The 12,609-nt window shown below is 38.2% G+C and overlaps 1 protein-coding gene across 4 annotated transcripts in view; it reads left to right on the forward strand.

Moving 5' to 3' along the window:
• ccny (cyclin Y) overlaps positions 1-12,609 on the forward strand; it is a 56,519-nt gene that overhangs the window by 39,544 nt on the left and 4,366 nt on the right. For all 4 annotated transcript variants that reach the window (XM_030123207.1, XM_030123209.1, XM_030123208.1 and 1 more), the window contains 3 exons: positions 272-391; positions 6,715-6,881; positions 12,115-12,277. In XM_030123207.1, the coding sequence (XP_029979067.1) occupies positions 272-391; positions 6,715-6,881; positions 12,115-12,277 (450 nt within the window). The remainder of the gene's footprint in view (positions 1-271; positions 392-6,714; positions 6,882-12,114; positions 12,278-12,609) is intronic.

Consider the following 12,609-nt stretch of genomic DNA (forward strand, 5'->3'; position numbering starts at 1 on the left):
AAACAACAGGGAAATCTGGCTAGTAATCGCAGGAGCCATCTGGACGTTCACATTCAGCTGTAGATTCAGTTCAGTGCGTTTACTTAACACTCGCGGGGTGTTAATCCAGTAATGTACATAACCATTGTGCCTCGTATGCACTGCGTCAGATCCAAATCTAATCCAAACTCCTGCTCATTTGGAAGCACAAATCTCCACCAACAGCTGCTGTTTTCATTTGGGACCACATGTCAGAAGTTCTCATTATTTATTGTTGTCATGTTTATCGTAGAAATCTGAAGTCCCCCCTGATTATGATAAACACGACCCGGAGCAGAAACAGATCTACCGCTTTGTCAGGACGCTGTTCAGTGCTGCCCAGCTCACCGCTGAGTGTGCCATCGTCACATTGGTGAGTGTATGTCCTGACACTAGGAGGGAGTGTTGCCTCCTTATTATTTCAGTCTCTACACTGTCATATGCTACCTTTTATGATCACCATCCACCTCTTTTTACATTTATTTTTGTTCCTTCTAAAAATATACAAAGCTCAATGTGCCTATCTCTCAGTAAAAAGCAATATTCATCAATTATATCAAGTTTTCTGTTTGGGTCAAGTAGTGTCATAAATGATTTCTTCTAGCTGTGAATCACATAAAAACATTCCTCTAGAGTCTGTCCAGATCGGATAAAAGTTGACTAATTCTCACAGGAGAAACTTTTATGACCAAAGGAGTTTATCAGTGCAGTTTCCTTTCAGATTTATTCTGGTGTGAAGCACATCTGCGCCTGAAGCAGGGAAATAATTGGCACTTACCTGTAAACTTTCCAGGACTTATGACATCCAGTAAAACCTTATATTATTTATTTTGACTGCAGTCTTAACTGTCTAATTCTGTCTTTTCCAAACTCAGTAAAATTCATAACAGTACTGCAATATTCAAATCCTATCCCCCAATTAAATCAGATGGATAGGATTTTGGTAGGAACACTGGAAGCCTAAAAATGAGCGAATCGGACTGAAGTCCTGAAACAAAGCATTCTCAGTGCGAGGGAAAGCTGAAATAATTTTTCAAAGAGACAGTGTTTTAACAGTGGAAAAAAAGTCTATCGTGTTTCTCTGTGTGTGGTAGCAATCAAATTGTTTGTTTCCTGTGTCTGTTACTTGGTGACCAGTGTGTTACAAGTTAGCCAACAATACTTTTCAGTGTTAGAGGTGATGAACGACGTTCCCTTGTTAGCTGTGATTGAAATCCTGTCAGTACGGGCTGTTAGTACTGGCTCAGCAGCTTGTACTTAATGTGGATTAAACACTAAATAAAGGACATTTATTCAACATTGTTTTTACAGAGAAGAGAGTCACAGAAGGCAAATTATAATTTATCTGGACCACAGTGAGACACTAAAGAGACTGCTTTCCCTTGGCTTTAACACAGATCCGCAGTTGGACATTTACAATGAAGAGGTGAAATCTTGTTATTGCTCAGCAATGTTATATATTTTTCAGTGATTCATACAGTTAAACACAGTTGAAATAACAGCTGATTGATTCACTGACCTGTCCACAAACATCTCTTTCCACACTTTATCTCTGACACTTGTTGTTGTATGTCTCTGGAGTCTGGGAAGTGCTGGGTTAATATAGCTGACCCGGTGGCCTGGTATTGTGTTGCTCTGCTTCCTGACAGATGCACAAATGTGTGAAGTGCATGTGCCAGTGGGTGGTCAGTCTTGTATCCAGGCAGTGATTGGGAAAGCGGTACAGAGACACGGTCTATGACTTTATCAACGGTCATGTCTGTTTACAGGTGTTGTCTTTGATAAACAAAGAACATTGTTGCACATGGCATAACCCCCTCCACTCCCCTAGAGTAATGTCTGTCATGCCATTAGTAACCTAATAGGACTGTTGGCTGGTGGTTATAGGTAAGAGGAGCTGACACAGCTAACTTTAGACAGAAGCTGCTATGGGACATGGACATCTTCCTTTTATCATCCATCATTACGTCACAGGATAAGAATGAAAACATTTAATCGGAGAGAGAGACGGGGGATTCATAGAGATGACTTATACTGTGAAGATCACTGAATCACTTAATCAAGGTGTCCAGTGGAAAATGCGAGGGAGCTTCAGAATGTTTGTGGAAAAAGGACAGTTGGAAAAAACGGTTTAAGTTATGGTGTTTATTTTTCGACATATGCTCCATCTAGGTCAGTGGTGTCAAACTCATTTTAGTTTCAGGGGCCACAAATAGCCCAATATGACCTCAAGTGGGCCAGACCAGTAAAATAAGAGAAAAATAGTCTATAAATACTGACAATTCCAAACATTTTTCTCTTTGTTTTAGTGCTAAAATTAAGATAAAATTATGAAAATGTTAAAATGTTTACATTTACAAACATTCCTTTCACAAAAAATAATGAATAACCTGAACAATCTGAAATTTTTAAAGAAATACATGCAATTTTAACAGTATTATGCCTCAACGTATCATTTATACGTGTGCATTATAGATGACAGTGGATCTACAAAGGCACAAAACATTTAGTAACAGGCAGAATATTGTTAAAATTTTGCAGTTTGGAATTTAGAGTTTTCATTATTTAGAGGTTATTCTGTTATTATTTTACTGGTCTGACCCACTTGAGATTAAATTGGGTGAAAATGAGTATGACACTCTTGACTGTTAATATCTTCAGTGTAAATTTTGCACCTTGCAAATTCATCCCATATCCCAGATTGTAAACTATGGTGTGTCAGTTTTGGTCCAGTTTTGGGGCTTTGACACCCCTGATCTCGGTCAATACAAACAATTTAAACCATGTCAAAGCTGTGTTCTTTTCCCACAAACTTTTTAAAGTCGCCTCGGGGTCCCCCTGGAAGAGCTAGAGGAGGTGTCTGGGGAGAGGGAAGTCTGGGCATCCCTGCTCAGACTGTAGCTCCCGCGACCCGGCCCCGGATAAGCGGAAGACAATGGATAGATGGATGGATGTTGTAGTAACCATGTAACTCTCAAGACTGATTAACAGCAAATCAGTAAAAGTTGAAAAAGGTCACCTAAGACCTGTTTTTGTCTTTTTAGTGGATGGTTTTAAGAACCATTACTTCTTCAGCACTTTTTTTTTTTTTCTTTTCTTTTTTTTTTCTTTTTTATGGGCTCAGCTGGCTGACAGGCAGAGAACCATAAGAACCATTACTTCTTCAGCACTTATTATTGCCACATGTAACAAAGCCATGTTCTTTTCACAGTCCAAACCATATTATGTCTAATTGCTATTTCTTTCCCTTTTTTGCAACAACTGATAATTTATGGATTTCACCTTACATCACACATACATAGTGACACCCGCCTGGAGGACAAAACAAGGCTTTCTGCCTCTGCCTGCTGGTTATTTCATCAGGTTTATTTAGCTAAAATAACGCATGGCTGTTGTTCAGTTGGATGCACGAAGTGACATGAAGATGAGGCTGGGTTCTGCTTGTGCATAATTCCATCTGAGAAAAAAACTTACATAAAAATAAATGTATAACTGTCCTAGCGCTGCTGTAGTCTCTCATCCACAGAGCAGACCGTCTGGAGGCCCATTAGAACTGGAGAAACAGTTGCCCTGACACCAGAAACATGTTTGCATTAGATTTATGTCACGCGATATTGTGTTAACATAACCTGAATACTTCAGCTGTCACTACGACCGGAGCAACAGAGGTTAACAAGACATCATCAAGATGAGAATCGCCTGCTAACATTACATAGTTAGTCTTTAATTAAGGAATTTCTTTTTGTTCACCTCCTAAATGGCCAATAATAATCCACGCAGATGATAAATACACAGCCTGGCCTCCGCTCTAATATTTTTTTGGACTACGTTTAGCTATAATTTTGGCAGAAATTTGCCGTGGCTTTGAGCCCATTTACATGACCATAAAAATCCAATAACTGAGAGTAATGAGATAATTGTAATAATCAGCTCTGAGGCATTTACATGCACTGCAGAAATGTGATAATTATGGGGGAAAAAAGCCCTGGTTTACATGTGTCCGTCTATTATTGGATTTCTTTCAGAGTTTGTATGTTCATACTGACAGTAGACTCAAACTTCCTGTTATTGTCTCTTGCTCACGTTTGGCTACATCACTTCCATTTTCTATGATTTCTTTTTTTTTTTTTTTTTGCATATGCACAGATGTAAAATAACAAAATAAATCATATTAAGGGGCATATATACTTAAAGGCACTGGAATACTGGGGAGAAGTCTTTGTGTGTTAATCCAATTTCTCCTAATCAGATTACTGCAGTTAATGAATGAATCATATCAGATGCTGTTTACATCATCAGTTGAATAATCTGATAACTCCAGAAATCGGACGATGATCAGAGATTTAGTGCGCATGTTAACAGACTCATTGTTTTGATATACTTGAGCAACGTCATAGAATTTATTTCTGTCCTTTTTTAGACTCATAATGTTTCTAAACCTAGACGTGACCAACTGAGTCAACCCCAGATCATAACACTACCCCCACAGGTTTGTATTGTAGGCACTTAGGCAAGATGGATAATCACTTAATCCACCTCTCTTCTCCCCCTGATGGGCCTATTACTCTGGAACAGAGTCAGTCTGGACTCATCAGACCACATGGTCTTTTGAAATTAGCAGATCACGTCAGTGAAAAATATAAACTGAATGGAAACACAGGTTATCGTACCCTTATGCTTTACATTGAAAATTATACTAGTCTTGAACTCATCACCATTTTAGGTGAAAAAGGCCAGTCATTGTAAACTAATAAATGAATTACTTTAGATTTGCAGGTAGTTAGTCCTTTGTTGGATGAAAAACAGCACTTGCACTCCAAAAAACATTTAGTTTTAAAATATTTGCTCTTTTCATGGAAGCCTCCAGTGGAAATAGGCATGTATTTCACTTTATTTACACTTTGACTTAAGGTGCGTTTACATTGTGGCTGAAACTCAACAGAAAATACACCAGTTTGACCATTTGGGTTAAATGTAAACATAAATCCTAATCTTAACACTAAAATGGATGCACGCAAGAAGGGACAAATAATCAGTGTATTTATGAAAGATAGCATGTTCTTTCAGTATCCTGCCCTTTTAATGTAAATATTTAAGAACTGTGACTGAATTTATCTTGTTCACTTTTGTGTTTCATATCGCTCTGATACACCACAAAAAAAAAATCATTAATCTGGTGGCACAGGGCTTCTGCTCATGATGTACACTACCTTCTTTGTTGTGCTTGTTTGTTAAGTTTTCTCTTGTACTGCTGCTTTTATTTTACTCGGTATGTGCTCTGGCTCTCATCTTATGTGGCTTTTCTTCAGTATTTGCAGCCCACTGCCAGACGACTTTATATGTGGTGTCTGTTGGCAGGCTTTGGGCCATAACAGAGATGGGTTTGCTTTGCCTGCAGGCATACAGCCGAGCCCAGCATGACTTGTCCAATTAGCCACCTGAGATGAGCTTTTGGGCAAGTCAAACCAGACGACAGAATAAGACGAAGAGATCTCATTCCACTCTGTTTTGCATCTCTATTTGTCCAGTCCACAAGTAAATGTCATCGTCCAATAACTCAGTAGTAATAATCACCTCTTAGTTTACTGTTGGCTTTTGTTTGTAAAGCTCAGGATACTCATAATAAAACTACATTTGCATTTGTGCCAAAAAGTTTTAGCAGATTTGGATGACAGGTTTCAGGACTCCTGTTGCAGCTGTCTGGAGGGTACAGTACATTTTATTCATGGAAAATGAAAAATATAGTCTACACATAGCTGCAAGGATCTAATTTATTGTTTTCTTTTGGATTGCACCTTATTAAAGTCCTGCCTGTATGAAAACGACAAAAAAACAAAGTGCATTTATAGAAAATACAAAATAATAGCTGTCAAAATCACCAAATTTCCAAAAGATAAGATCAAGCCAGAGCTATTACAGTGTGACTCTCTAAAGACTATTCATTCATTCATTATCTGAACCCGCTTTATCCTCACTAGGGTCACGGGGGTTGCTTGGAGCCTATCCCAGCTACATAGGGGCGAAGGCGGGGTACACCCTGGACATTTCGCCAGTTCATCGCAGGGCTCTCTAAAGACTACTCATGCATATTTATGAATCAACAACACTGAGAGGAAAGTTGATATTTTACTGTGCAACGCATTATTTCTGAGGTTATTTGGGATGCTTATAAGTAGAAAGATGTAGTTCCGTATTACAAGCTAAATATTAGATGCCTTCAAAGAACCATATAACCACTAATAAAACCTGTGCTCCACTAGATTCAAACTAAATAAAGATCAATAGATATGAAAGTCACTTCAGCTTCTGTGCATGTGTTTCAGCATGGAAAAAAAAATGTGTCTGTGGGCTTAGTCTGCACTGTAATCTGAAAAATATGGCAACTGCAGATACTGTAGACAGAGACATGAAAACGGCGAGGAAGGCAGGAGGATGGAGCGCTTCGATCAGCATGGATATTTTATGAGCAAGCTCCAGGGAAGCTGGATTTCATCAGCTGCTGCCTGACATCTTATTATGGTTATACCTGGAGGAGGTGTAGGCAGGAGACTGCAAATGCACTAAAGCGCCAAACAAACTCACCAGGTGAAGACAGGCAGGGTTTTGAACACAGCAGTAGTGAAGATATGCTAATACCAGGGATTTACCAGGGCACTTCTGAGATAAATATACATGTCTCACATTTTGTTGTCCCAGGTGTATCTGGAGAGACTCCTGACCTATGCTGAGATTGACATTTGTCCTGCCAACTGGAAACGTATCGTGCTCGGAGCCATCCTCCTGGCATCCAAAGTTTGGGACGACCAGGCGGTCTGGAACGTTGACTACTGCCAAATTCTCAAGGATATCACAGTGGAGGACATGTGAGTCACTGGAAACATATCCTAAACACACTCTAAACATGGAACTGTGTTGACATGAAGGTTACCACAAGTGCATTTGTAGACTGTTAGAAAGTGTACACAGTGTATTTTAAATTTTTTCAGGACCTTTCATGTTCTTCTTTCTTTTTCTTTCATCTTTCATTCTCCTCTGAAAATGTATTTAATTCAATTTGGTAAATGAAACAACAACAAAAAAGACAAAAAACTATAGACTTAGGAACTTTGACTCAGCTTTCAGCTCCTAACAGAGGAACTGTAAAGCCAAAATGCATATATCTGACTTAATCTGAATTGGAACATCTTCTACCTCCTGTGTTTCACATGTAGTTAAATTACACTGTAATTATATGAGTTCAGACACGGCTCAGATGTCACCCCAACCCCTGACACAGCTGTAAGTGACCTGGTGGATGTTAAGAGGTTGAGCTTAAAGACTCAAATATGCCATTAACATACAAGGGCCGTTCAATAAGTTCATGGCCTCACCCAGAACAGAACAACACAGACTGATAATTTATATTTTATTTTTCAATATAATCTTCATTTACAGCAATGCACTTGGTCCATCGATGTTCAAGCATCACTATCCCATCACGAAAGAATGTAACATCCTGTATTATAACAACCAGTAATTCTGGGTGAGGCCATGAACTTATTGAACAGCCCTCGTAAATATTCAGACTCTTTGCTTGGGACCTTTTGTTGAAACACCATTTGCAGCAATAAGGGCCCAGCTCTTAGGGAAGATTGCCCAAGCTTAGAGCACCTTTTTTGCATGTTTTTCCTGTTCTTCTTGGCAGACTCATTCACTAGTGAAGCCATTTTTACCTCAGACTCTCTGTTACACAAAAAGAAATACCCTCATAGTATGACATTGCAGCCACTGTATGTTATATGAGGTGATGCTTATTACGTGGTTGGACAAATTGTAGAAGCATCTGAAGGACCACTTATAGACCCACCAGGGCTCAAGTGTATCAAAAAAAAGAATATGCATACTTAAATAAATGGGATGATGCAGTGTAAATTGACAGACTTTAAAAATCTGTTTTTATTTTGCCAACAATGAGTATTGTGTGACGAGAAAGAAGAAACTGAATCTACTATAAGTTAAGTCTGAAACATGACATTACTCAGAACTAAACTTTCAGATTGTCTTGCACAGCAATTACAATGACTCAAATAGTTTGACACAAGATTAAAATATAAATTGAAAAATATATAAATGAAAAGAAAAATGGTCAGGAGATGTGCTTTATTGTGGATTGTAACGACAGTGTCACTTTACTCAAACTTTTTGTTATTTGTTAAAAAATTAGGAAGAAACTAAAATAAGTAAATATACTGTAGGGCTATAAAATGAAACAAAGTGTAATCACAATAAACAAGACCTTTATTCACTGATGATAGTTTAGATTTAGTGACACTGAGCAGAGACAGAACCTGAATATGTATTTGTATTTTTTAAATTTGTGTGGATAAGTTGGAAACAATATCCCTTTCAGAATGAGTGACCTGTGCATTTGCATTGATGACCAAGTAAGTAGGCCTAAATTGAAAATGCAGTGATGTATGACTTTAATATACTTGATACATTTTAGAATTTATTCCACAGTGCGGTAGTATATCACCAATGTTTGAAGAAAGGCCTGGCGTCATCAGGCTGTTCACATCACCCTTGGGAGCCTTTGTTGTACTTCTCTCTTTAGTGCTGCAGTAATTTCCTGATTGAGAGAAGAGTCTGGACTGGTTCCACCACAACAGCTTCTCTCTAAAGGAAGCCGATGCACTCGTGTAGGAGGTGCAGACTCACATGACTGAACATACCATACGATGGCTTAAATAAGACAGTTTTATGTCCCATTGTCAGAAATAGTGCCGTGAGAGGTGAAGAGCCAAACATAAGTCAGCAGCAGACCAACTTAGATTCCATTTACTTTATTTGTGAGTGATACATACTTTCACTTTTGTCTGTCACACTGTTCTTTTAGCTGATTTAACACATTTCCTTGGGTGTTTCAATGCTCAGAATAGTGTGTTTATAATGTCGCCCTGGGTTCAGCTGGTACTAACATATGTATGGAAGTCTGAAAATGCTCTTGGTGACCCTGACCTACTTCATGTTGGTTTTAGTAGGTGTATATACTGCATGCACATAGACTTGTGCTGCCCGTGAGCACTGCTAAATGTAACAGTAATCAAAACGAAACCAATACAAGCATAGTGAATACACCATTTATTTCTATCTGACATCTATTAGAGTTCATTTTACACAGTTGTTTTCAACTACAGGTACATCTAAAAAAATTAGAATATCAAGAAAAAGTTCAATATTTTTTGTCACTCATTTCAGAAAGTGAAACCCATATATGATATAGACTCATTAGACATAGTGAAATATTTCAAGCCTTATTTCTTGAAATTTTGATGATTATGGCTTACAGATAATGAAAACCCAAAATTCAGTGTCTCAGAAAATTTAAATATTGCGTAAGTTACATAATTATAAAGAGAAAAACCCTTCCATACTGTAGTAATTATGTTGTATTCTTGTATTATTTTTTCTGATGCATTTTGATTAGACTTCTAACCGATTTATATTGTGTTGGGTTGTGTCATTTCTAACATTTTTGTGCTCATTGTACAGTGTATTTTGGATGTGAAATTGACCCCTAATGCAGTAGAGAAACATTGTTTTTAATCATCTTATTGTTTCCCTGTGGAAATGATTATCCATCTGGTGCCTCATGGTTAAACAAGAACAGTATTATCTGACTTTGTTTATGCCCCAGAAACAGCAACAGCTACACCATTATGTGGAATTATGTTTTCAGGTTGTCCATCCATACATCCGTCCAATTCTCAAGAACGTAAATTCTCAGGAATGCAGTGACACTCAAGAATGAACTGATCAGAGTTAGGTCAGTCAAAGGTCAATGCCACTGAGAACTAAACAACACAATGCTTTTCACTTCAAGCAAACATGTAAGTGGATCAAAAACAAGTGATGATATTTTATATCCAAAATATCAGAGGTCTGCCTCAGTGTTACACCATACTGTCTTCACTCACAGACTGATCCAATCCATTCCAACTTTATTTATAAAGCACGTTAAAACAACCGCAGTGGACCAAAGTGCTGTACAGAAGAATAAATAAAAACAAAAATAAACAAATAAAATACAAAAATAGATTAAAAGACATGGAACAACTATCCAAAAAATAGTACTGTACAGAAGAATAAATAAAACCTAAATAAAAGTATAAAATACAAGAATACATAAAAAAAAAAAAAAAACATAAAAAGCTGTACAATTTAAAAACAACAAAAAATGAGAACAATAAACCAATACCAAATAAAACAACAGAATAAAAATAATAATACATTCAAACATTTCGCATGGTTTCAAAAGCCAAGGAGAAAAGATGGGTTTTAAGAAACAGGCAGAAAGGAGGCCTGTCTGATATGGAGAGGCCCATCGTTCCATAGTTTAGAACTAATAGTTCAAATAATTCAGTTGGATAATTACTTTAACTGATACAGTGAGGAGCTTCTCATTTCTTAAACAACCATCAGTTTGATGGAGAGCATAAAGACTGGACTGTGTCTCAATGGAAGAAGGTCATGTGGTCTGATTAGCCCAGATTGATCCTGTTCCAGAGTGATGGGTGCATCAGGGTAAGAGGAGAGGCAGATGAAGTGATTACCCATCATGCCTAGTGCCTACAGTACAGGATCTTGGCAAAAACTTCATGCAGCCCTGGACAAAAATAAATGTGACATTCATCGTGACATTACATAAGCTGTACAGAGAATGCGAAGCTAAAGGCAGACTAGTGAAAAACTGTACATGACTTTTTTAACTGTTTAAGTACACTGCAGCTGGATTAACTAGTTTGTATAAGCAACTGCAAAACTGCAGTTCTGCTTTCATAATAGTATGCTCACTTACAGTAGGTATCCAGGTGCAAGATTAAATAGTTACTGTTTTTTCTTGATTGTACTACTCATTCCCTGAATTTTGTCTGTCAGGCAGGACTAATAACCTAAAGTCAGAGAATAAAATGCTCAAATGTCAATAAACATGAGATCATTGAGTACTGCAGGACATTAGATACTTTTTCCCAGTCAAATCATCTATTACATTTGTAATACATGACAACAGTGTGATGTACTGTAGGATGCATCTGAGCATGTCCTGCATATCATGTCCATCTCATAATCCGCAGGAATCTTGGCCGGACGATTCTGAGGGGGAACATGATGCTGCAGACATGTTGCCACTGCTGCTACCTCTGACCTATGCTGCATTCATGCTTTTCTGCACCAGTGGCTGTATATTTTTGCCCTTGGGCTCAGATTCACACAGCCATGTCTGTAGTCCACCTGTTAGGGACTGTTTGCAGCCAGAGGAGCCCAGAATGCGGATCAGCTGTGCCTCTGAACGACAATTTACCGGACACTGAGTCACGATTTGACCACAGATTTGCTTGGAAGATCAGTTTTGGACATTTTAAATCTCTGCCACATGACTGAAGGTCCACACAGGCCTGACTGTAAAAGAACCACAGGGGAGTGTGGGTAGAAGAGAACGACAAGAAGAAATGCATGAAAATAGCTGAATGAGCGCCACAGAGAGATAAAAACCCAGCAGCATTATTAGGCAGAGTTTGGCTACATAAGAGTCTAAATTTAGCCCGTCTGTTGCTGCTTGCCTGTAAATGTGCGTGGGCGTTAAACAAAAGCTAGGGAAGGGGAGATGGATAGTGCTTCTTAGGCAGGTAGAGTGAATTGACAGAAGTGTAGGATGAAAGCAACTGGAATGAGGCTGCATGAGGGATCACAGAGCTGTCAAACACGTGGCAGTTCATGACAAAAGCATAATCAGGATGGCGGATTATTATTGCACTGTTCCTTAGACTGCATTTCCTTTTCAGTGTGAGGAAAGGCTTAAGTTTAGTGGGATTTGCGTAGTGCATGTGCATTGGTACTGTAAATGAAAATGAAAGCCTCCGTCTGCTGATGGATTACCAGGATGGCCTCATGTGGGCCAACATCCTTCTAGGCTTTTTTTTTTTTTTTTTTTTTTTTTTTTACAGGATTTATTACAAATTGAATGATGTAATACATTTTTATTTCATTCCTGGTTGAAATATGTGGCTTTGGTGGTTTTATTGAGGCAACTCTCCTCATTCTGTCTTTCTGTTGAAGGAATGAGCTGGAGCGTCAGTTCCTGGAGCTGCTGCAGTTCAACATCAATGTGCCGTCCAGCGTTTACGCCAAGTATTACTTCGACCTGCGCTCCCTGGCTGAGGCAAACAACCTCAGCTTCCCACTGGAACCACTCAGCAGGGACAAGGCCCAGAAATTAGAAGTGAGCAGTGTACACACATTTTTAATGGTTGCAGTTCAGGATGTCATTGACACTGGCTTTCCCCAAAATTAGCCTCTTTAATGTGCAGTGGCCTATAAGGTAGATGTTTGGGCTAAAATAAGGCTAGAACTTAAAAAAAAAAAAAAAAAAAAAAAATATATATATATATATATATATATATATATATATATATATATCACTTGAAAGCCAAAACCTTTAATTTCATGATCTTACAGGACAGGATTGGACAATAAAATCATCACTTTATCAATTGCAATAACAAAAAAATGTAGTTTTACTTAGATGGATGAAATTTAAACCACTATGAAAGC

The sequence above is a fragment of the Sphaeramia orbicularis genome, chromosome 20, assembly GCF_902148855.1.
Source record: "Sphaeramia orbicularis chromosome 20, fSphaOr1.1, whole genome shotgun sequence".
NCBI classification, from domain to species: domain Eukaryota; kingdom Metazoa; phylum Chordata; class Actinopteri; order Kurtiformes; family Apogonidae; genus Sphaeramia; species Sphaeramia orbicularis.